The sequence below is a fragment of the Atractosteus spatula genome, chromosome 12, assembly GCF_055471065.1.
Source record: "Atractosteus spatula isolate fAtrSpa1 chromosome 12, fAtrSpa1.hap1, whole genome shotgun sequence".
Classification (NCBI taxonomy): domain Eukaryota; kingdom Metazoa; phylum Chordata; class Actinopteri; order Semionotiformes; family Lepisosteidae; genus Atractosteus; species Atractosteus spatula.
This window is the reverse complement of record NC_142717.1, coordinates 28,438,066-28,464,326: the sequence shown is the minus strand read 5'-3', so window position 1 is coordinate 28,464,326 and position 26,261 is coordinate 28,438,066. Positions and strand designations below refer to the sequence as shown.

General features: G+C 39.1%; 1 protein-coding gene across 1 annotated transcript in view; it reads right to left on the bottom strand.

Annotated features, from left to right (window-relative positions):
* Positions 1–26,261, bottom strand: part of znf236 (zinc finger protein 236) — a 94,836-nt gene that overhangs the window by 16,658 nt on the left and 51,917 nt on the right. Inside the window, exons 16-25 of the mRNA XM_088929112.1 lie at positions 25,464–25,606; positions 24,783–24,886; positions 21,866–22,017; positions 20,465–20,647; positions 19,138–19,417; positions 12,035–12,138; positions 9,511–9,882; positions 7,897–8,045; positions 7,228–7,471; positions 5,287–5,466 (exon numbers count right to left, since the gene is read on the bottom strand). Coding sequence (XP_088785238.1) covers positions 5,287–5,466; positions 7,228–7,471; positions 7,897–8,045; positions 9,511–9,882; positions 12,035–12,138; positions 19,138–19,417; positions 20,465–20,647; positions 21,866–22,017; positions 24,783–24,886; positions 25,464–25,606 — 1,911 coding nt within the window. The remainder of the gene's footprint in view (positions 1–5,286; positions 5,467–7,227; positions 7,472–7,896; positions 8,046–9,510; positions 9,883–12,034; positions 12,139–19,137; positions 19,418–20,464; positions 20,648–21,865; positions 22,018–24,782; positions 24,887–25,463; positions 25,607–26,261) is intronic.

Genomic DNA, 26,261 nt, shown 5'->3' with positions numbered 1-26,261 from the left:
TTACAATGACACACTGAGGTAAACGCAAAATAGTCAGCACTCAACTACAGTTAAGATATAAATTATAAAAAAATATATAACCTGCGGACAAAATCAAAACCATTTTTAAATATTTCTATTTTACCCTGTTTTCAGTTGGCAAACACTGCCTAGCTACTGCGAATGAGTTCTGTATTGCGTCTCAATTTACAAATCAAATAAAATCACTACAAATGTGACTCTTCAGCTACGTATATAACATATAAACATGTTTTGTCATGAATAACAAAGTACACCTCAAGGAATTAGTCATAACCGCACTATGAACAAGATCCAAAAGGTTTGTAAGCACATTCGTACAAACAGAATCTCTGTTTCCAGCCAGTAGAGAGGACAGAGTTAGCTATGAGCAGATCTGCATATGAATGTACAGTATTAACACAGAAGGAGAGGATGGAGGAATGTAGGAGGTTTTGGCACAGAATTTGATAAAACAGGAAAAACTGCGAGAGAAGGGTCCAGCACAGACTAAATAGGCAAACACCAAGTAAGGATGTTTGTCAATAAACAGCTTTCATCAACTCCCACTCCACTGGAAACAGATTTTTCTGATTCACTTTCTTAGTGGATTTAGGACATTCAATATTCAAATGTCTAAGCAAATATACAGTATGTAAAGGAACAAGTAATAGGTTTACTCCATGCTGAAAAGAGAAGAAAGAAAACACAACGTTTCGGCCGTGGAGCCTTCTTCAGGTGTGAGAGTATGTAGGTGTGAGGTCTGTCCAGTATGTAATTTCACGTAATCCCAATGGACAGGCTGCAGGCAGAAATACAGAAGGACACTGCACAAAACACTTAAGATATACTATGCTTCCATTTCAACAGTCATCCATCCATTTTCTAGCTGCTTCTTTCATTACAGGGTCGTGGGGGGGGTCAGAGCCTATCCCGGCAAGCAAAGGGCACAAGGCAAAGAATGCCTTGAATGGGACGCCAGTCCATCACAGGACAGACACACTCAAACACAAACATGCACATACTCACACCAGGGCCCATTTTCCCAGCCCATTTCCAGTATGTTTTTGGACTGTGGGAGAAAACCAGAGCTCCTGGAGAAAACCCACCCGCACCTGGGAAGAACATACAAACTCCACGTAGATAGCACCTCAGGTCCAGAATCGAACCCAGGACCCTCGCACGGCAAGGCAGCAATGCTAAAAACCGTGCCACCGTGCCACCATCCATTTCAACATCTGTTATTAAAATGCTTTATCTTTTTGGTGATGGTGAAATACATGTTACCAAACCATTTCAAAGAAATTCAATTAAAAAACCTCTGTAAAACAAAATGCACTTTGGGAAGGCTTTGCACAGAAATCTGGTTTCCATGACATCAGCATCGACAGGACAACACAAAATTGTTTTGATACTATTGTATTTGCTCAAAATGGAAATCAATTATTAATAAGCAGGATGATTCATAATACTGCTCATTTTTGCTTGCAAAAGGTTAATAATTATTCAGCCTTAAGTGATTCTCCCACAAAATTATTTATTATTATATTTTTTCACAGAAGAGTTTTAAATTATGCAGGCAGAATACAATAATGGTATAAATAAAACCATTTTAAACCACTCTTCAACTGGTTATGTACATACAAAAATATTTTAGTGTTTCTTTGTAATAAATATTTTAAAGAATTATTTTTTTCCGTGAAGTGCCTTGCTACTTATTATGTAATAAGAAATCATATACACAAATATACAAAAACAAAGAGTATTTAACCTCAGGAAAAATTTGAAATTAGAAATAAGTTTCTGGATTATTAAAGTAATATATAACATTTCTATTTTTTTACTGCTTTATCAAAATAAGTATTTAGGATGCTTACAACACTTAAAACCAGTAGGCTGGTTGGACAGGTCTCAAGAGATGGCTGATATCACCGTTAGTAAAATCAAGGACTGAGATGTCCACAGAGCACTGATATAGTACACAGAGTGAAAAAATACACAACCTTTGCTCCTATTTATTTTGCAGCATGGAATTAAGCTTGTTCTTTTGCAGCTTGCATAATGCCACAGCTATCTGCTCTGACAGCTTGAGATGCACCTCTAAATCATTCATAACTGTGAGGTTTCAAAGTACAACTTAAATACTGCAGCTCTGAATAAATCTTAGACCACACCAGGTAAACTAAAAGTAAAGTAAGACCACCTTCAGACAGTGACATCCAGAAACTTGAAAGACAGTGTCTTCTTTTGAGAGGGGTCATAGAACCAGATCAATATGAACACAACCTTAAGAAAAGTAATAGGGAGTACTGTATTACTTGTCCCTGTTGCCTGTTTGTTGATTCGCTCTCTCCCCTGCCAATACACTGCAAAAAACTGGACTCCTGACAGTTTGCAGAACAGCACTCAAATGCAAACATGTCATTACAAAAAAAATAAGAAGGAGAACAACATGGAGGGAAAAAGCATAATTTACCTTCTATACATAATATTTGGACATTTATAGTAGGGATAATTTGCATTTGTACTGGGAAAACAATTTAAAAATTGCACTATTTCCAATTAAACCTATATTTAAACACATAATCAATTATTTAGAACATATTCTTATTTAAGATTCTCTGGAAGACACCCATTTCTAAAGCAGGGGATTTCAGCGAAAGGAGTGAAACTCCTTGCTCAAGGGGACAACAGCAGTGCTCCTCCTGGGATTTAAACCCAAAAGCTTACAGTCACAATTCAAGACCCCTACTGCCACACTACTGACTCTGTAATACTAGGATCCTCACTCAAGGAGCACCCACATGTAAAATGTAATAGTCCATTAGCTCTCCTGAAGTTTTACCGATGATATGCATGGGTCACCGACAAGTTTTCTTGGGCATGTAAAACAATGGCTTGGAATAAGAAATGGTTGATAAATGTCAAAATAACAGAACAGTCATACCACAGTTATAACCCCTGAGAATTAGTCCTAAAAAGCTAGATTAATTCAACAGACAGCTTGAGAACTCAGCAGGGAGCATTTCTTTTTAATTTGACTGAAGAAATGAAGTCGCTGAATGTCAGTATGTAAGAGTGACTTTGATGGGAGAAACATGGGCATAGAAGATACAGCTCAAGAGAGAAACAACTTTTACAAATTAACCTTCGTTTATTATTAGTGCAAGACTTGCTGTTGTGCTGTTGTAAAGCAGAGCAGCAAGCTGCTGTGGGGGTCTACTTGTTCTCTCCTTGCCACAGTTCTCTACAGGAATGATACAAAGAGGCCTGGAAAGATGGAGGCACTAACACACAGAGGAGTGATTGAATTTAACCAAATGGAACAGACCACAAACAGTCATGACTGTGAGAATTAACAAAAACTGTCCCACGTACACCACCTGTTCCAGCATTTTTTTCCTCTGTGGTGAGTTTAGTATTCACAGCCAATGTTGGGTCAGCAGTCTATTGAGAAACTGAACTTGAAAAACATAAGATTGGGTTCACAGAGTGCAGCACTGCTACAGGTCTGTGAATGAGCTTTCTGATGGACATGTTGTCACACCCACCCCATGCCTCTGACCGTCTCATATTGTTGGCCAACTACTGAGCTTATTAAAAAGCACAGAGATGCGTTGAGTTCAGCACCTCAATTGCAGCCCTTTATCATGATTGTTGAGGCGAATGACACAATTTCAAGATCATGGTATTAAGAGACAGAGGCTACAACTCCTGTACTGACTTCTGAATTGAGCTGACCACAATATTCGCCTTCTCTGCTCTGAATGAAACAATATGTCAGGGACATTTTAAAGTCAAGAACATCCAATAGAGTTCCTTTTAATCAAGGGCTATCAGAGAAAAACTTAGTCAAGCCAAACATACAATGCAATTTCCATGACCACAAATGTTTGGACTACAAATTCTTCTGATTTATTAATAGAATACAATTAATATAATTAAAATTCCAAATTAAGCACAAAATTGTGAACTTTGTGAAAGCACGATATAGTTACTTATTGTCACAAACTACTGGCCTTGCTACGAGGGAGAGCAAGAATTCGTGGGAACTGTACCATGGGGCGACCCTTCCTGCTCACTAGTCACTGTAATGATTAATGTAACGCGAGCTGAGTAAGTACAGGTTGTGCAGCAGATTTTTCACTGCAGAAAAGTCCCAACATGATCACCATGCAAAGCTAACAAGTAAGTTGTATTTGTCGGCAAAACTATCTCTCAGTCAAGATCAATAATTCTATTGGATTAAAACAGATCTATTCACATCCTTGCTTGCTTACAATGTAATAGGGTTTCTTCACTTCACCAGAAGTTTTGTCGCCTCATTCTGAATCGCAGAATGGTTCTGCACATACCTATAAATTTTGCCTTTTTAAATTGGAGGTTTAACACATTACTGCGTATATTTTACTTTCATCATGGTTTGATATCCACTCATCAATGGCAATTGTTTCTAACCGTGAAATATAAAAATAGCATTGTAGTTTCCCCTTAATGTCTCGCTATTCTGAAAGTGATGAAGATATTGGCAAATGTCTGAAATTGTAGTTAAAGCTAGTCACTGTGTTGGATTCTGTGCATGGAGCTGAATACCGAGCAGTTAAGATTTCAATTACAAAAGACAAGGTGTTGGGAGTTTTGTCAAGGTTATTCAGCACACTTGGTGCCAGCAAGGCTGTCACAGTTTATCGGCTGGAGAAGTTACAAATGCAAAAACAGATAAAAAAATCTAAAACTAAACAGTCAAGTCTATCAGTACTAGTGTTTGTTGCTGTTGCATGTTGTGGAGCTCAGCATTTACAGAAATCTTAAAATATCTGAGACAATTCACTTTTAACTCAAGGTAGCTTCAGTACATGTTGTTTTAAGGGGGGTGTTGGGGTGGGTTCAAACACATTGTGCTTTCACATCATTCAGGAACACTGCAGGCTGTCGTCCAAACTACTGTGCTGAAATGCTCCTTATCCAAGCGTCAGATGTTTTTAGATTTCGTAATGATGAAATACAATGAAATTCCAAAATGGGATCAAACAAAGATGACACAGATATCGGCACTATTAGGGAAATGGACAGATAAGGTTTGTTATATGGGTAACATAGGTATCGTATTGGGAAAATAGTGCTCAATAGCCCTCTAAAGTCTGGAGACAAAGTGGTACAAGTGTCATTAGCTCAGGTGAGTAATTCAGAACTCAGCAGAATGAAAACCAGAATCCCTTCTGGGCTGTGAGGATGGCTGTTGAAGACCTGCACCCTGAGAGTGCCCTGCACGATCTTGCGGGCCCATACCTGATATGGTTAGTGTGATTTCCTGAGGGCTGGCTGACAAGGGGGTGGGATTTGAGCCAGAAGCCTGGGCCAACACCTGGCTGAAGCTGGAATTATTGATTGTCAGCGTGATCTCGTGCTGAGCGTTCGCAGACGCCACGAGGCTCTGGGACGTCATGACCTGGGAGAGATCCTGAGAACCTAAGATGAAAGTGGAAAAAAACTCAGGAGCTTTTCATCAACAGACATACCAGCAGTCTTACTAGTTAAGAAACATTTCTCTTTCAGAAGGTCATCTGAAAAGGATATTTAAAGATGAAGAAACACATATGATTAGAAGACTGTTTAGATGTATATGACTGTTGTCAAACACTTTCTTCAGGTGTGGACACTTGGGACCCTGGCATTCTGGGGCTGGACAGGTTCCATGGGTCTTAGCAAGTACAAGATAGCATAATTTGGCACGATTTACTTTGTTATTCAAATAAAAAAGTTTGACTCTTCCTGACAATGTAGGCATACATCTCTCATGTCTTTAAAAAGCCCACACAGCTTCATTTTCAGAGAGTTGTTTCCAAAAGTGAATCTTTTTACAGTGATCTTTGTGAATTTGCACCCCTGTTCAAGCACCCATATGCTTTTCTTATTTACTCTATACGTCACACTATGTATAAAGCTAACCCCAGGCCTTTGCCTAAATACTACTTTCATCACAATATTATATGCAGGTGCATTGGTGTTATAGCAACACAATTCACATCTAAGAGGAAACCTTCCTAATAGTCCTGGGAGCTAAGGTAATGCAAGTCTACTGAAAGGTAGTCAAACTTTTTCTGGTCATCCTGTGAACACTCCCAATATTACAAGAACTGGGAGGAACAGGAACAGGAGAGTAACTGAGGCTTGTAAAAAACAAAACGCCTCTTTAAAGAGATGAAAAATAAGCCTATTTAAAATGACCACAACAGAGTACAGCACTACTTTAATGGTTTCTTTCGCTTCTGGCTGTTATTCCAAAAGACACATTATGTTATTTCACCATTTTTAATGCAGCATATGCATAAAATTCGTTCTTCGCTGTTCTGAAACTGGAGTTGAGCCAGAGGCGTGGTGATCTTCAGTAAGACAACAGCCGTTCATTCACGCACTCCGGTTTCATCATTCATAAATGAACACAACGACAGACGCCCCCGCTGTGATCTTATTAGTGCCCTGCTGTGCTGTCAAAAGCTGCTGTTCAGAGCACAGGAAGATTGTGGGGAGAAAAAAAACACAAATTGATCGAAAGAAAACAGCTAGTCCTCAATGCACAGCAGTGATGTGTGTTGCACACAGGTTAAGCGTTTTTTCTTCCCCCGTGTTCACACTGCACTTAAGATTAGATAGTCAAATATTAGAAAAGATGCAAATGAGACCAGCTTGCGTAACTCATCTTGCTCATGTGTTTTGATATTATTCCCCTGGGATCTCTTGGAACCACATTACCACTGAAAAGAAGAAAAAACTTTTTTTTTAATCTAATATTTATATTGATTATTTCTTCTTTTAATTCCATTGTAGGATAAAAAGATGCCTAATGTGTTTCGGCTCTTTGTCGGGGTAAAAGGTTATTCATTTTATTCATTAGCACTCGTCATTCATATGGTGCAAGAAGCTCAGAATAATGGATTCATTATTCATTTATTGTCAGCTTAATGGCATGAGGTTACATTTAAGCCAGATGAGGTGTGACAAACTTTAAGCATTGATGCATTTTTCCCTGGTCCCCATTAAGGATACTCAGTGGCAAAGACGACGGTGGAGGCTGACCTGTTGCTCTGCGAGTGTATGAATCACCTTGTATGAGCAAGACGGAAAAAGCAGAGAAAAACAGGAATAAACAGAGCAACAACTAATTAAGCAGAGAAGCTCTGCTGAACGGGGAAGGACGTGAGAGCAGAAGGCCCAGCGATGTCTACCCACCGCTGCTGCTCGTTGTGAGAACAGCATCTTGCTCCGCCAGGCCCCCGATGGTCATGCTCGCGGAGGTGACCGTGGGCTGCAAGGACAGGCTGGTGAGCGGGTGGATCACCACATTGGCCGGGACGGAGGAGTCCCCTGTGACCAGGTGGGCCCCTGCTTGCTGGGCCAGAGTGGAGTCTCCAGTTAGCTGATGGGAGAGGAGGTTGCCCTGTTGCAGAGTCTGCTGCAAAATGCTGGGGTCTATCTGTTTCAGAGAAAAGAGAGACAAAGCTTTCAGTGGCCAAGGTTTGAAAGGCAAAGCCATCGGCTGAACTGGTGCACACTGTAGACGTCACAGGCTCTTAATTTTTTCATTCATACGGAAATGTCATGCGGACCAGGTGACAAGCTGCTATATATTAAATAAGTACTGCAACATAGTGCCTAACATACTGGATGCATAAATTCAGAAAAATAAATGTAATAATTTAATGGTTCAATGACACATGACTCACATATGTGCATGCTTGATATAAAAAAGTACTCTTTCAAGTCTAACTTCAGTTTTCGAAGACCAACACATTGAACGCTTCACATAATTTATTAGACTGGTTGTACTTTGTTTTTAAAAAGAAGTACAGTGTCATTTGTCATGCTTCAGCATCATGGGTCAGGCACCAGAAGGCCTACCTGCAGCATGATGTTGTTGATGTTGCTGGTGTCAATGCCAGAGATCTGGACATTGGGACACACTAAATTAGTGGGTGTGAGCTGTAGCTGAATCCCCTCAAGTGCGGCCAGTCCAGCTTCTGTAAGAGACACTGTCAGATCTCCACCTGCTGATAAAAAAAGAGATATTTGACGTCTCACAATGAGCAATGTACAGAATTTTATGATTTATGATGCACGATGACTGCGCTGGCTTTTTGGTTTTTTATAAATTGCATTAATGAAGGTTTGAAAGAGTTTACTATCACAACTATCATCCCTTTAGTCTGGATTTACAGGTGACTTCAAACGCAAACATGAAAGTTAAACGCTGAAGTTGGACGGGAAATTGTGTGCATTATTGGCAATCCTAAATTTAACATTAAAACAATCAGGTACATTTATGTATATTATACAGGCAAAACAAAACTAGTCTAGAAGCTAGAACTCCACTCTTCACACACAAGCCTTGAGAAAAAACTCTCATGAGCTGAAGAGGAGAACTATCAGGGATATTCCATATGAGGTATAAAATCAAGCATCAGAGCTTCCATAATAAGTAATATCAATGGCATACGTTTAGAGCTTATTATTCAGGATCCTGCCAGAAGATACCATAAACAATGAAGGAAAAAAAACTGCATAGTAAATCTGTTTACAGAGATAAGAAACATGAGTGTAATTGAATAACCCACCTTCCAAGAAAAAAAAATTCTCTGGAAAAATACAATACTACAAAACGTTAGTCACCCAAATCTAAAAAAAAAACCATTGAAACCGATATGTTTTTGTAACTTCTAATGGCAGTCCAAACTTAATCACACTGTAGTAGAATTTCAGGAGAACTCATTGAGCCCGTGGCAAACATTTTCATACATTCCAAAGGCTAAGTTGCAGCTTAGATAACTGCCTTAAATAAAAAATAAATTTAGTAGATGATATGCTAGATTTTATATGTTCGGGGAAACGCCATGTTGCAGAAACACATAACCTTGTTAATATGGACCAAGATACACTATCATTTGGGCATACTATGACATACTGTAACTAGCCATCTCTGTTGTGCTCTGCTCTTATAACTCATGGGTGTTTTAGCCACTTGCTAAAATGGGATCTTCTAAGAGAACACTATATAATTAATATAGCACTTCTTACACCTCAAAAATGTTTCAAAGTTTTTAATCTATAACTATATTAAAAATATTTCATACTTGTGTGATGCACCATAACAGATATGACAAAGCACAAAAATATGAAGAGTAAAAAGCTTTAACAAAACCTTTAACAAAATACATTAAAAGAAGAAGTCATCATTATCTGGAACCTTCCCTATCTCACATCACAACAGCAGAAATCTGCGAACCTGAGATAGGAGATACTACAAAATCATCTTCAGATTTGCTACGAAAATCCTCATTTGCCCAACTTATCTTTGCCTTGTGACATTAATTATCGTCAGTCTTTTATTACTGGAAATAAGATCAGTTCTGCAAAAAACAAAATAGTGGCTCTGTTTCCAAGAACGAAAAGCTATACTTATATGCAACACAATATTCCTGTTTCAAGACTTTTTGGAATCTCTCAGAAGCTTCTTACTTGACATTGAAGCAGGAAGAATGGCCTGTCCCACAATGCCTTGCTGCAGGAGGTTCTGTTCAAACTGGCCAGTCAGGACAGGGTTGTTGGAGATGAAGACGCTGGGGTCGCCAGAGGGTGTCTGGAGCAGGCTGACCAGGGGCAGGGGCTCGGACTGCTGCCTCTCAGCAGGCTTTTTGTTCTTCTTGGCATCAGAGGAAGACTTGAAGTGGCACTGGATGTGGGTTTTTCGGTGACCAGAGGTTCGGAAGCGCAGTTCACAGAAAGGGCACTTGAAAGGCTTGGATCCTGTGTGCAGCCGCATGTGGACTTTCAGACTGCCTTTTGTGGAGAAGGATGTGTTGCACATGTGGCAGTTAAAAAGCTTCTGACCTGCACCCAATACAAAACAAGGCCATTAACACCAAAAACAACGGGAGATTAAAAAAACGGAATCATTCTATAAAGAACTATTGATGTTTTTTGAATAAATAATTTCTATCCCCTTTATATGTCCAAGCCCCATCATCTTATCAGGCCGGAGCATATATTGGTTTCTGCAGTATTAAGCAGACTAGAGCTGCCCCCCTGGATGGGACAGCAGTCCATGGCAGGGATTACTCCACAGTGCTGATCCCCACATACACAGCTGGGTAGACTGGAGCAATTACTTGTCCCTCAAGGTACAGCAACAGTGTCTGTAGTGAGGACTCGAATCTGCTACCCATCAGTTTAGAAAACCTCTACACTATGCTGCCCCCATTCTCTGGTACAATCCCTGAAATTTAAATAACCTACGAGTATTCACCTGTTCAAACCACAAACTGAAATATAATCCCAGGGGCCAAACAGAAGAGCCATCATGGGCTTCACAGAACTCATTAAAATCTCACAGGTATCCAATCAGCCCCAAGCATTCACACAAATAATCCTCGTCAGTTCAGTTTAAATGTATTTATATTTCAGTTTTTTTAAAAAGACATGGATTTAGAGAAACCTAAAATGACTACATGAGCCATAGTGTAACAGTGATGGAGACAACATCTTTATTATCTGTTACTAAAGATTTCAATATCCCTGTTCCAAATATGTTTGCGACAGTATATGGCAATACTGTGGAACAAGGAACTATTTATAAGGCTTTTCAATTCGTACCATCTGTATTTATAATCTTATTAATTAAACTCAAACACAGTAAGTGCCAAGTTCTTTCAAGCCCTTGATAAAATCTGACTGAAAGCTGGTTTTAGCAAGAAAAAATGAAAATATACTGTACAATCAGCATTGGTTGCCTAGACAAACCAAAAAATGTGCACTTAGTAATAGTATGTGTTTTTAAGGACTGTATGTCATAAAACAAAATCTGTCCAAAATCTAACAAAACATTTAGTGAGAAAACTAAAGAAAGCCATTCACAAGTGCAGGACTTGTCATTTGAAGGAGGTAGGAAGGTTCTGAATACCATATATATCATATACATATCTAGAAAATACACTTTCATTTGGACAGATTTGCAATTGTTTTATTTAAAACTGACAGTCGTTTTCAATTTTTCATGCTCTTTTAGTCATTCATGCAAGAAATACAGAACCGCTTTTGTTTTACCATATTTCCATTACTTTGTATCAAGGCCATGAAGAAATTTGAAGCAAACAGCAATTTATTAAATTAAAAGACGTTCTTAATCTAACATCCAAAGGCAATTATTTAGATTGGAATTAGTGTCACACACAGCTCAAGGAATTTTAAAAAATGTGAACAGAAACAAAGAAAACATTCTTTGCAAAATACTTGACATTAAGGAAAAGAGAGAAAGTAAAAAAAAAAGAGAAGTACTTAAAACTTAAAAGAGAAGTAACTAATTCTGTTCACCTCTTCAAATGGCTGCTGAAGGAGTTTCGCTCCAAAAACAAAAGATCAGTGGATCCAAGGTAATATTGTAAGAGTAATTTAAATAATCACATGAAATTCAGTTTCTCTCCTACGCAGAAAATATGATGTCTGAGTCCCTCTAAGCGAGAGCATTCCCTGTTGAGAATATGAATGTGCCTGGCACCTGACTAGAGTCAGAGCAGCTGTAGAGATGTCACGGGACTTTGTCCAGAGATGTTGGAAAAATACCCTACAGTAGGATACATGTATATCTGTATAATGATGCTCATTTCAAACTGTATAAAGATGTAATGGTAAGCATTTCTGCAATTTTACATATTTAATGAGTGGAAGCCTTAGGTATTGAAAGGTGTCACATTCATAAACTAACACAATGTGAAAACCTTAAGCATAAAGCATCACAAGATTGTTTTTAAAATTCAGTGTGCAGAATTATTTGTCCTGGCTCAATAACATTCCTCTAATATAACAAAAGAAAGCCACCCAAACAAAGCCAATAACTTTTCTCTTAGAACAATGCAGAATTGTTCAATTACAGCCCTTTAACCATCAAGACACTGAAAAATCCTAACTTGGAAGTGTATGAAATGGCTTCATGTGTTGTGGCCAAGAAGGAGAAGGGATGTCTCGAGGGAGAGACGTGCTCACTGACCTGTGTGCGTCTTGACGTGACAGTCCAGAGTGGATTTCACCGTGAACCGCTTCCCACACTCGTCACACTTGTACGGCTTCTCTCCGGTGTGGATGCGGACATGTCTGTGAGGAAAGCAAGAAGTCACAGTGCTGTTCAGCGAGGTTCTAAAATGAGTTTTAAGTTGTAACAAAAAGGCTATTTTCTGAGAGTAAACAGGAAGACACAGAAATGCATGTTCCTTTTATGCTCTGCATTAATTTTCAAGGGATTCTTTATTATCTGAATGCAACCCAGGTCAATTTCTTGTTACTGTGAATGGAAGTGTTTAGCAGAGAGACTCTAGCATATTTTCATAGAATCCACATAAAGACTGCCATACACAGCACAATGGTATTTTTGACAACACTTATCCTTGCCTTCCAGTTCCTCTGAAATGTCATGTATTCTCTCTGCAAACAAAACACAATAGGTGTCTATCCATCTTATGTGGCACATACAGAAAGCACAAATGAAATCCTACATGCCTGAGAGACAGGAAAGTCAGGAAGAAAACATGTTATACAGTCGCCTTCGAGAAACACCATGGGACTGGTCCCTTTGTGGATCCTTTCATGAAGGCTACAGAGTTAGCCCTAATGCTGACAGATAAAAAAAGAAAAGGCCACCCGGGCACACAGATGGAAAAGTAACAAGATCAATAAAAGGGAAGAAGAACCCTGCTCCCAAAAATATATTCTATTTGTCCTCTGTATTTCTTTCAGTCCACGTAGGTCCAAGGGAGACATTTCAAAGCAGGAGCTGACTGGCCTTGCAGACCTGGCTTTGGAAAGTACAAAGTAGAATTAAGTGCCCAGCTGCAGACAACTTGAAACACAGCCCAGACAGATCTCAGTGGATGGCCATCATTCGGAATATAGCTGTTAATAAACGGAAATCCTGTGAGGTCTTCTACCTTCAGCGCTGCCTCTATAAAGAAAATGAGGCACACTGCATACCACAGCAATGGGATTCTGTACGAAAAGTCAAAAAGAGTTTAGAAACTACTGTAAGAATCTGGAAAAATCTATAATTCAAAGGTACTTCTTGGTCTACTTTTTAGACCAAATTCATAACACATCTCCAAGTGCTCATTCTTTGCTACCATTTTAAAGATAAAGGAATTTTAATTACTTGATTCATTCATTCAGCTTCACAGGTTTCTGTTTCAATAGAGCATGTAAATATGCTCTACTGGTGCAGGTCAGACAGGAGAAGACACAGTGCTAGAGCTAGAACCTACACAATGAGTTAGAAAATAAACCACTCTCAGAAATGTTTAGTCTTTCAAAAGTAGACAGAATTCACCCAAAAAGCAAAATTTCTTTTTGTTTTGTTTTTAAAAAAGCTGAAATATTAAATGCATTTGCTGGCTTCTGAGCCAAATTCCACTGTGGTGACAAAATACCATAAAGACAATAGATCACTGGTGCAGGACAGAATCCTGCATCCGGCTGATTTGCAGTGAACATGTTATTATTAATTCAATATATTATATAGGGATTTTAGTCCAACAGCATCACGGAGAGCTTTACACATAGAAGAGGACCAACATCAACCACCTGGGAGATTTACATCAGTTATTATGCACCAGCAGCCCCACTAGACAGTAGTTTAGGTAGAGGACTAAAACACTGCTTCACCAACTGAACTAAATGCACTACTCTTTCAGAATGCACTAGGATCTTAATAGCCTAGTAGCACCAGGAGCTTGGTGCAACAGCCTGATCTGTTGTGTAGTGGGGCTGATGATGCAGAATGCCTGCAGCTTACCACCCAACTGGTGGGAGAAGTGAGGCCCCTCCTCTGTTAATAATAATAATAATAATAATAATAATAATAATAATAATAATAATAATTTACTTTGCCTTCAGTACTGTACAGTGATGTTAACACACAAAATGGACTAAATTGCCTGCTGCCCTCAATTAATATGGACATCTACAAGGTTTAATGGCATATTAGCTCTTACTATCAAGACAGTAATGGTAGTTAGAGTATTTTTATGAACCCTTAAGATTACAATGGTAGTTATTTTTAAACAAATCCCTAAAAGACATCTTATGTGCACACTACAGAAATTGTGTCCGAACATGATGTGCCAGAAAATAAGATTATAACAGTATGTAGTAACACATGCATTTTGACTAATACAAATGACACCCACTGTCAGGAGAAAAAGAAAAGCAAATACAAAGAAAATGCTAACATAGGGATGAAACAGGAATTATCCTAAGCAATTGTAACAAGGTTTCTAGTATGTTATGTAGGCACAATTCCTTCAAAACATCAAGAATTAGCCTTCCTCGGAGTCACCAATTACATAAGGCAATCTGGATGACTTAATTAAGACAACTGCTCAATAAATCTATTGCACCAGATGATCTGACAGATTCTAAAGGTCATGTTTTCAGGAGTGTGTTTGCTCTTCAAAGGGACTTGGATCAGATTGAGTTTACGAACATTTCAGCATCGCAGGACTTCACCTTCTGAGGCTCAAATAATCTCTGAACTGTTTTATCAATAAACTATGTTGACCTGAATAGGAAGCACAGCAAACAGAAACACTCAGGAAGAACAGGGCTCTCATTCACTTTATGTGCAGGACATGATGTAATAACATAGCAGCAAATACAACAGACAGACAGAATAAACTACTCCTCTACAGTAGGAGTGTGAATAATTTCTGCAGTTTAAAACTTTCAGTAGTTTCTGTAGTTTAAAACTTTCAGATCTGATAATGACTGGATCAAAGACAAGTACCCATGTATGAAAGTTTTGCCTAAGCAGAGGCTGAAAAACTACAGCATCTCACTGAAATAAAAACATAAAAATATGTCCTTGGTTTTAATAAACCGTAGACTCCATAGCACATCTCCTCATTTGCCAGAATCTACTGGTTGCCATAGTATCAGAAACCATGCCAATTTAATCCCTGCTCAGCATTATTCTACTATTGTTAAAGAACATTCTGGCAATCTTAAGAGTTGCTTATTTAATGTGGCTTCATTATTTTAATTGAAGTTTGCTCCTGAAATTCTGACTTCAGCACCAGCATCTGTAACGCAGTAGGTCAAAGCTCGGTAACTTCATGAATACTAATAAATCCTGGCTGTTCTTATACTGTTTGGGTTTCACTATTTGTCTATAAAAGAGGATGTGTGTTTCCATCTGTATTTTCTCCCCTTGTGAGGAAAGAAGACTGCACACACCTGTCCCGTGAAATAGGTGCAGGACTGAGTTGAGTTCTCCCTATCATGCTGCGAGCATGAAGCACAGGATGTTTCTGTAGCAGTGACTCACCAGACCCACACACTACTGCTCCCTTTAGTGTTCTGCCCAGATACAGTATATGGTACCACACATATGGCCATAAGATCAGTTTTTATTTTGGAAAATGGAACAATGCAAGAGTAACACTACAGAACTAACAAACAGATAAAACAGGATGGTGTTTATACAGAGTTCCTGTAGGTAGGAAGTTTGTTACTTTACTGTGAAGTAATAGTTTTCCTGTTTCTCAACAATGGCAAGAGCTGCATTAACCACTGTATGCCGACTCATCTGAAACCTGTTCACACAGCACCTTTGTCTGGTTCTTCCTGCAGGGAAAGGCATAAAGCCACTGAAGCCTATCTGATTGCAATGAGAGACTTTTATCATGTGTCTCTATTTCCTCAGTATTTGTAGTGTACACAAATTTACCCACGAAAGGACTCATTTTGTTTTTTTTTAATACTAAAAGATTTTGTAATGTACTGTAACACCTCCTCTAATACAAATTGTAAAAAATGCCTCTTATGATAAGTAATGGTACTTCTTAGCTGTCTTTAGGTGTTAAATGTTCTAAGACTATTCACATCCTCCACCTTTTTAGAAGACAAATTTGAAAGATATCTTTCTCCAGACTCCTTCCTTCAATCTGCACAATTAAGTTGTTGAGGAATATTAATTTACCTGTCAAGTGTTAACACTTCTCTGCTGTCGGTAGATTGAAATAAAAGGAAAATTAGAAGAGAACAATCCTCTAAACTCTTCAGGTAGATAGAGTTTGATTAGGGACTAACTGCTCTCAGCTGTCTCTGTTTGACACAATCATTCCACTACAATTTCACTCTTCAGGAACATCAAGGCAGTCGTGAGAAACTACAATTTAAAGGCTGTATGTTTCCCATCTTCAAGCAAAATGAAATGATCAATAATAACATGCAGGGATTTCATTCAAATGGATATTTTTGTCTGCATTTGCAAGTGATCAAAATAGTAATACTTGAAATCTTACTGTGAACACAACTCATGAGAAGTGCTTGGCGATTCTTGATTCTTACTGACAATGTAATTAACATTTAAGAGGTCCTGGTTTTCTTTTTAGAATAGCTTTTGATGCACACACAAAGAAAAACTAAAGTAAGCACATACTGTGTCTTTTGGAATTTACATTCATCGTATATCAACAATGTTATTTTTGTTTTTTTCCATGGCTGCATTCTCCTGATGTCCATGCAAAACAGGCATTGTTCTTCAAATATTTTTTTCTGAGGCAGAAACCACAGGCTAATGATTTCACAGACTTAGCTATTGCAAATTGTATACCATTTCTTCTGTTGAATCATCAAGTCTGAATGAATACATCTGCAATCACAGCTTTTCAGAGTGTAAATCATGATTCTCAATAGCTTTTTTATTCCAAAAAACTGTGGAAAAAGATTTGGAGTAAGAAGTGATAGTTATATACACATACTGTATATGAATCCTTTATTTAACTAGGTTAGTAAACTGTGAACAAATTCTCACATTCATTGACCAGAAGACCTCATTTACGCAGCAGGGAATTTAGTGAGCCAATTTGAGTGAAGTAGTTTGCTCTGCAGTATCCCTGTTGAGATTTAGGCCCACAACCTCGCAACTTTTTGAAGAACAACGAAGGTTTTATTTTAATAACTATTATTTTACTGACATTTACAGCAGGATTCCATATTTTCAGTATTGATTTGTTTCATGAGTGATTTGGCAATCGTATTTTGCAGATGTACATTGAACATAGAATTGTTGGCTGTACTGTGTAACATCAAAAAACAGAAATTATATTTTCAATTTCTAAAGCACATTTTCTGTGAAGAAAAAAAACTGAGCAGCTATTTTGGCAAGACAGTCCAGTCCAGTCATTTCCTTTCTGGTTATTCTGGTAAGGGATTTAATGTAAATGAAAAGACACATTGCACCCTTCTGCATTTACAAATATTATATGCAATCTCAAAGGTCAATTTAATATTCAACTGAGCAATATGTATAAAACCAAATACTGTACACTTTTCAGTCACAGCAGGAAATGGGTATCTAATCAATATCTGTTCTAACATGACTCATTTCTGCCTTGGCTGCTGATCATAGCTACACACTAGGTAAATTAAACTACTTGAGAACCTTTTTACTCCTGTCATGTTATGGGTCTAACAGAGGAAAACAACAGCCCGTCAAACCAAAAAAATGTTAAGCACAAGCGAGAAACTGAGGAAGCACACAAATGCCTAATTGCTTATTAAATCATGTTCTACTCTATCTTTAGCAAAATGAACAAGATGAGTGTCTTTCAATGATGTTTTCCTGTTATTGCAGCCCCTGCTTAGAATGACAGTGTGGCAGAGCACTTCATATATCTCAAGGAGCATCATTAAATGTACACTGAATTCTGAGAGCTCTTTGCACCAAACAAAACACTTTTCCAATGTATAGGAAATACAATATTTTTTTTTTTTAGAAAAGAGAGAAGGTTTGATTATTTACCAGATGAAAAAGGACATTTTAGTCTGGTCTAAGAAATGACAGAAATAGCATCACAAGTGCTACAGACATGGCCAAATTCATTTTCATGTTTGTTCTTGAAAAATACTTCAAGCTCCACAATGGAAATGAGCAGAGTTATATAACGGGCAAAGAAGAGGAGACATGCTGAAGAGTAAAAATACTCTTTTGCACACAGAGCTGTAGGGTTATGTCTCTGTCTACACTGCCAAGCTGTTGGACTCTCCAAGAAGCAGCAGCAGAACAGGGTTTTGGGGCTGACTGGCTACTAGCAATCAAACGCATAATATGAGCCAAACAACCTCATTTTAACCGTTCTTTTAGTCTTAACAAAAATGTAAACAATTTCTTGCTCAATATTCCAGCATCCAGTAAAGACAGGTAGTATAAGGGTTCAGTCAGATTCCTCTGATATTCATCCCATACAAGCACACATTTGCACAGCAAATGTAAGCATGTCCTTTCAAGCTCAGGGTGAAAAATTTTAAATACTGTATGTCTAAATTGAATTATTTCTTTATCAGTGTCTTACTTTTAATTTCTTCTTGTCATCAGTTCTCATTAGAAGAGATTTTTCTTCCAGAAAGATTCAGACCTTGACCTCAGTCCTTCAGCACAGTAATAACACATTTTAAATTTAAATATTAAACACCCTTGTTTTCAAATTAGAATTGGCAGTTGTTGATCCTGGGCAGCAATGTGCAGCAGTGGTTAGGCTTCTGGACATGTATTTAGAAGGTTGTGGGTTCCCGTGATATACTTGTACTGCTGTTGTACCCTTGGGCAAGGTACTTCAATGCCCAGTTGAATAAATGAGCCAAACACAAGTTTATATGGATAAAAGAGTCATCAAAACAAATCTTACACACTCCTCACTCACTACAACCCTGGGAAGGAAGAAAGCAACACATATGCCCACCAACACAGAACAGTGAAAACCAATCAAACCAATCTTCTAACAAATCTCAATTGAATTTCAATCTAGCAAGGATGTAGTGCCAGGCACAGTACAAACGTGGCCCTCATAAGTGTCCCAAATTCACAAGTGCACAGCTGTTTATAAGGAATCACTAACACATAGCGAGCGCTAGATGTCTGCCTTCACCTTGGCCAGCCTTTGCCGAACAATACGCCCATCCCCAGGTACCAGACAAGCCACACCTGAGCTGCAAAGTAATAAGTGTGGGACAGGTCCCTGAACTGTCGTTTCAGATGTCATTAACTGTTAATTGTGTGTAATTGTAATGAAGGGGGAGACAGAGCAAAATGAAAGCTTTGAATACCTGACCAGGTCACTGGGCTTCTTGAAACTCTTGGGGCAGTAGGTGCAGCGGTTGGCGTACTTGGGCTCTGTCTCCAGCTCTACCGTCTTGTCTTTGATCTCGCTGATGCGGTCCCTCTCTGCGGCAGACTGGGCAAGCACCTTCTCCGACACTGTGGCGTCTTCCCGCGGCTCGGCCTTGGCGAGCTCCGCCGTCTGCTCCTCGGTGAAAGTGATGATTCCCGTCCGGTTTCTCTTCAGCACAACCCTCTCTGCATTTTCCTCTTCCTCCGTACCCAAAACTGTAAAAAGCCGAAGACTGAAATGTGGCTATAAATTCTATCCATCAGGAACTCAATCTAAAATAGATGGCTGTCCAAACCGGGAGAAGAAATTCAAAAGTTAAGAATGAATACTGATTTGTCCATATTGAAAAGGCTCTCTTTAGTAATTGTAAAAGGATCATACTGAAGCATGACCAAAAGGCTTGCTTCTCATTAAGATTTGTTTCCACATCAGATGCCTGGAGATGTTTTCTGATCATTCCATTCCTGCTGGGTGCACATTCCAAGGCAAAGCATTTAATTTGTATTGAGAGTGAAATATTGCTTGCTTGTTTTCATTTTCCACATCAAAAGGAATGAATTTCTTTTGAATAGCAGAACAGTAGAATTTTACAAAATCAGTGGCGCAGTTACCCTCAGAATTGTTTCTTCTTTTCTTTGGTCTTCCTAATTAACATACAGATACCAGTATTTCTGTAAATAACTAAGCAAAATGGTAAATTAATGGAAAATTAATTTATCATTTAGATACTAGCTAGGCAAAATATGCATATGGCTTTTATTTAGCTGTTCAGCACCAAGCTAATGAATCATAATTTATCCAATCTTTCTTATGTTAAGGTTATCGTGGATGCTGTAGTTCTAAAATAATGCAACCCAGGTAATTTCATTATCCTTCTTTATTATGTTATAATTATCTAGAAGTAATCTCATAACATATTACTCATGAGCTTACAAACAGTTTAAATTATTATGTACCCCAGCCTTACGCAATGGTTTGGAATTTAATCAGCATTAAGGTTTTGTTATCAACAATTCTATCAGTGTATTAATACGTTACTAATACACTTTTACACCTCCTAATATAATGTGTTATATTATTCGAGTCATTGTTTTGCACCTTATTAACAGACTGTGAGATACCTAACTGAAAATTAAAACACCGGATTTCCATTCCCAGCCTTTAAAACTGGCCAGTTTTAGTAGCCATTAATGGATGATCCTGGAAATAGCGAGACCCCCTCCGTCAGTCTGTGTGTATGTGGAGGGGTAACAAAACATTACCTCTGGGTCCTGCGATATGATCTTTCTTCATGTGTTTCCTGCAGAGCAGGGTTGTCCGAAAGGTCTCGTCACACATGGGGCACTTGAAGGGCTTCATATTCATGTGTATTATCATGTGTCTGTTAAGGCTGCCATTGGTGGTGAACGAGGCATCGCAAACATTGCATTTGAAGGCCTTGACACCTGAAAGGGGGAAAAGCACGCAGACACGATGACAAGAGTCATTGCGCACAAGAAGCCATCAGAACAAGTCAAAGTTGAAGGCAGAATTAAAAATCTAAACGACACATTTGTGTTCAGCCTTAAATGGCACTGAGCTGAATGTATTTTGGATTATATAGACCTTCTTGGATCAAATAGCGTTTTTTGTTATCATATCCTGGTACATAAGCAAATAACCTCTCTTGAACCTGATCTGCAGGCAGAAGAGGGAGACACAGGGGGTGTTTTTGGGAGTAAGATTGGCTGATCTCAGGGTATTTAGTCCTGACTAACATCAAGCAAGACACAGAGGGCACAGACATACCTGAAAGTCACTCAAAGCCTAAAAAGCTGAGCTGAAACTGGGCTGTTCAGAGCTACACTAGCTGTGAGCCTGCACTTTCCTCTATCTGTTCCCTAGGAGCTGTAATGTGACTCAACTTCTTCTAGCAGTGTCCTCTGTAATTATTCCTTCACACTATTTACTGCGTACTAATCTTTGAGCCAGAGGGTCAGATATATTTGTGAAAGGGAGGCCTGTGTAATATACGGTTTTACTCTTCAAGTAACTAGTATTTAAGTACCCTAATATCACATTTGTTTTTATTATTATCACCTCTGTCTTTATGTTTCTCTCATTTGTGGATGTGCCATTATACAGCATAGAGATTCAGACAGCGAGAAAGCTTGTCTGTAAGTCTATGCAAAGCACTGTAGTGCCCCCTAGGTTTCTTTTTGTACATGACAACTTTGAGAGGAGCCAAAACTGTGGATTATGCTTTTCTTTGTTACTGTTTTACTAAAGATTCAAGTATTGTCAAACCTGGCTCTGCAGCCTAGTTATTTAAGTCCTATTTTTTGTCACTTTTATATACCTTTTATGCAACCTTTAATAGTCGCTTAAAGAAGGCTCAACAGCCAAAATGTCGTCTTTCTTCTTAGTTTTAAGCACGGAATTAACCTTTACTTGTTCCAAAATAAGCTCATGATACAGGAATGGCTCAGAACCTCTGCTTTTATTGGCTATTGCACTGTTTTTATCCCAGAACCTCGTCTCGATCTCCAAGAAACTAAAGGTTACTCAATCATGTTATTGTGAAGAAACACAAACTGAACATGCCTATTCCAAAGGTACTCCTCAAAGTCTGGCACAGTCAAGAAATGAACACAAAGCTTGAATGTATTAGCTTTGAGTCTTACCTGTGTGTGTGTTTAAATGAGACTTGAGAACTCCAGCTGAGACAAAGCTTCGACCACATAGGTGACACCTAAAGGGCTTTTCTCCAGTGTGAGAGCGGACGTGCTGCTTCAGGTGGCTGGACTTCTTGAAGCCCTTGTTACACATTGAGCACCTGAAGAAATACACTATTCATTAGTAAGGCCTGGACTCCATTCTAATACCTTACATCTCTGATTGAGGAACCTCCCCAGGTTTAAGAAAATAGACCTCAAATCTATCAATTTGATATGAGAGCTCCCAAATCACTGGACTATAATAAAGACCAGGAACACCCGATAGTGCATAAAACAGACAAGTAGCTTTCCATTTGCACACATCACATATAACATCTATGGCCCTTCCTGTTTAACCTATGGGACGCACACAGAAGAATCTGTGTATAAAATTGCACTTTTCCAATGTCAGCTTTCAATGTTACAACAGTTAAGACATGTCAGCATGAATCATCTACATACAGGAAAGTGAAAGATGTGTCTTTGCATCCGCTGCAGTTTTAGGTAAAGTCTGACTTTCCAGCATCAGAGACTCAGAACCATCACTTCTAATCATGTGCTCATCAAGTAGTTAGTTATATATATTACCCTTCTGAACAGGGGACACTACCTCATGAATTACAGTATCTGGTTTTATGAAATACATGTCTTTGTTTTACAAAGAAAAACATTATCTAGCAAATTATGGTGAGTTCATTCAGAAATTCAAAACCCATCGGCCTTTTACAATCATTTAAATGTACTTAATTAAATCCAAGGAATAGTTGTAGACTTGTATTTAAAGAACCCCTATAAAAAAGCAAACCACCTATGAGAAAACAGTTCTAGTGAAGTATATTTGAAAAAACTGTAGAATGAAGTGTTATTGTTGCCTTAGTTTCAGACATTAACTTCACTGAAATAACTTATGGTGCTGCCTATCTGCATCACAGCTTCAACATAATTGATGTGGGCTGCACATCGTTCCAAACAATTATGCCTCCCACTGCTGTTCTATTTATGTGGCCTATTAAGAATGCTCAATATGTTCATATCCTGTGGCTGCATGCATAATCCATCATGCTAAATCATTCTGGATTTAGATGTGAATATTCTTTTTGAAGGCTTCTTGCTATAGGCTTTGCACCCACAAGGATAACTTCAAGTGCAGCATTCCCTAGTTACTGAGGTATGCATTGTGGACTTCACTCTTTGATAAGAAACAATAATCAGTTAACCTGGGAATGCACATATTCAAAAAGAACAAATGCATGATTCTGGGAAAAGTACAGAACCATATTTGCACTTTCTCTTCTGGCAGTAATACCTGTTTACAGTACCTCTGCTTTTAACTAAACAGGCACTGCTTGCAGCTGTGTGCAGGGTGAATTTTCTTTGTTTCAACAGGACAGACACACCAAAGACTCAGAACTAAGTAGTTCTCTCTGATGAACATTGAGGACTTTGGCATGTACAAAATGCAGACTGCACAAACCTAAAGCATAAAGATCAAAATTGTGGACCCATGTCAAACAATTAAATACCGTCACGTCTCTCAAGCAGAAAAACGGAGGATCATAAATCACCGTCAAAGACTTAACAAGCTGTTGCATATCACTCATGCACTGTTGTAGCCTGTAATTGTGTGTGTGTGTGGCAAGAAATCCAAGATGTGGCAAAAAGTGTTTTTTTTCTTCTGTTAAAGTATTTGTGTTAGGAGCATTCTGCTGCCAGATGTGAATGGTTGTCCTGACATAGAACATAGGAGCTCCTTGTTATTAGATGGAGAGGAGCTGAATATTAGCAACCATCTCCATATGGAGGTCTGCTTTTAACATCCTTAGATTGCGTGACTCATCCCCATGCCAGCAGCCATATCACCGAACTGAAGCTACACTGAAGCTAAGCAGGTGTGAGCCTGGTCAGTACCTGGATGGGAGACTCCTGGGAAAAACTAAGGTTGCTGCTGGAAGAGGTGTTAGTGGGGCGAGCAGGGGGCGCTCACCCTGCGGTCCATGTGGGTCCTAATGCCCCAGTATAGTGACGGGGACACTATACTGTAAACAGGCGCCGTCCTTGGGATGAGATGTAAAACTGAGGTCCTGACTGTGGTCATTAAAAATCCCAGGGCGTTTCTCGAAAAGAGTAGGGGTGTAACCCCGGCGTCCTGGCCAAATTTCCCATTGGCCCTTACCAATCATGGCCTCCTAATAATCCCCATCTATTAATTGGCTTCATTACTCTGCTCTCCTCCCCACTGATAGCTGATGTGTGGTGAACGTTCTGGCGCACTATGGCTGCTGTCGCATCATCCAGGTGGATGCTGCACATTGGTGGTGGTGGAGCGGAGTCCCCATTACCTGTAAAGCACTTTGAGTGGGGTGTCAAGAAAAGCGCTATATAAGTGTAAGCAATTATTCTTTAAGAGCTAGCTTAAAGAATAATTTAAACATACCTCATCTAGGAAATCTAAATTTAAACATACCTCATCTAGGAGAGAGCATAGCGTGTAGCAATGGCTCTCCTAACAAAAGGAAGAACGGCACCAAACCTGCACAAACCATGAGCAAGGTCTGACTGTTCTTCACTCTGTGCCAGATTGTCCACTCAGTACTGCAGAAAAGAATTACACTTTCAATCTTGTCAGCTCTAAAGCAATGAAGAACTGCTGCTTGCTTTAAAGGCATCACACTGTGTAATTTCTGGCAAGCAAAGGCCTTTGGAACCTATTGCCGCTGTCTAATGAAAAGAGACTTTTTTCATGCAGGTAGCTGGGTAGTCTAAAAGTGCATGTAAGCAGCCCCAGAGAAGCCCATCAGCCCTAATTTATGCTGCGTAATCGCAAAATCAGGTTATTGTCAAAAGATGAATTCCTCAGCCGGTACTGGGGGTCACACACACTGACCTGTAGGCCCTCTTGTGGCTGTCATCGCTTTCCTCCTGGAAGTCTGGCCTCTGTGGCTGCAGCTGAAGGTCATTCTGAGGCGGCTCCTGAAGTAGACGACTCGTCTGGGAAAGAAATGTCAGTATTAACTGGTTTTACTTAATTTGATGAGGCATGTTTTAAATTATTATACATTTTATCTTTTAGGATGGTATTACTGTCTTAAGGACTAGGTATTGTAGATTCCTAGCACGTTTACATTCAGAAAATGTATGATAATGATGTGTAAAGACAAGCACATGAAACCAAAGTTTCCTGTTCTGGTGGTCTCTGAGGCTGCTGTCTGACCAATTGCAGTTAGATGACAGAGACACACCCTTCTGCTAAACCTGATGTGCTGGACGCACCAGCAGGTGTTAAGACCCCAGATACTGTACTGTTCAGATGCCACTGGTGTACGATGGATAGCAACCTCCAGCACAAGCTCCCGCACACCAGTCATAACACAAGCGCATTTAAAGGACTTTAAACTGAAACTATGTCTTGGGGAGATATATGACACTCTTTTTTAACCAAGATTCTTACTTTTCAAAGGTGAGTTTCCATTTGAAAGCCCCATGTAGGAAAGCACTACTGGGAAGTGATGAGATAGAGGCATACTCACAGGGCCCTTCCCTGTCACCCTTTCTCAGACTGACTTACCACCTCAGCACCGGAGACCTGCAGCAGGTTCTGCTGGTGGTAACTGGAGGACAGTGCCTGAGACTCCAGCGTGCTGGAATCCTGAAGCTGCTGAACCGCGGAGAAAGGCGGCTGCTGGGTGAACCCGTCCGCTATGGTAAAACCTAAAACGCGATACATTTGTTAAACATCCATTCTCTCTGATAGGGAATAGCTGACTAGAACTCTGTAGAGCAGAAGGATTAAGCACCATCGTTAAAACACTGACTGCTCAGTCACCTTCTTTAGTCAGGCCTCACTCAATGACAGATGCTTTTGTGCCAGAAAGTTCCTGTTTGGATTCTCAGAATAAAGACAAGGATATTTTGCTGCACCAGTATTTTTAGCAAGGATGATAAGTTTGAAGAGTTTCAAAAGAAGTTAAAGAAATGCTCTTTTACTTTCCTTTTGGTTTGTGTTTGCAATGGCCACTTAAATTGATTGTTGTTTTGTTTTTATTTTTGTGAATAACAAAGCTTCGACAATGACTATGGAGTGGAGACCAGCTTCACTTAAAAGTAAAAGATGCAAAGGAGAAAAGGCCTCACAAACTGCCATAGAGGAGTGTTTGTGGCAATAGTAAAAATAATTCTTTCCACAAGTCAAGGGGAAGTTTAGCAAAATAATTTGATCTTTAAAAAGGTGAAGATGCTGAGGTACTTGTCCAATTAAAGTAGATAAATTCAGCATTTTCCTTTGTACAACAAATTTATAAAGCTTTCAAAAGTTTCAGAATACGTCTTTTTTAGAGATTTTGTGAAAGAACAGCCATGACTTATT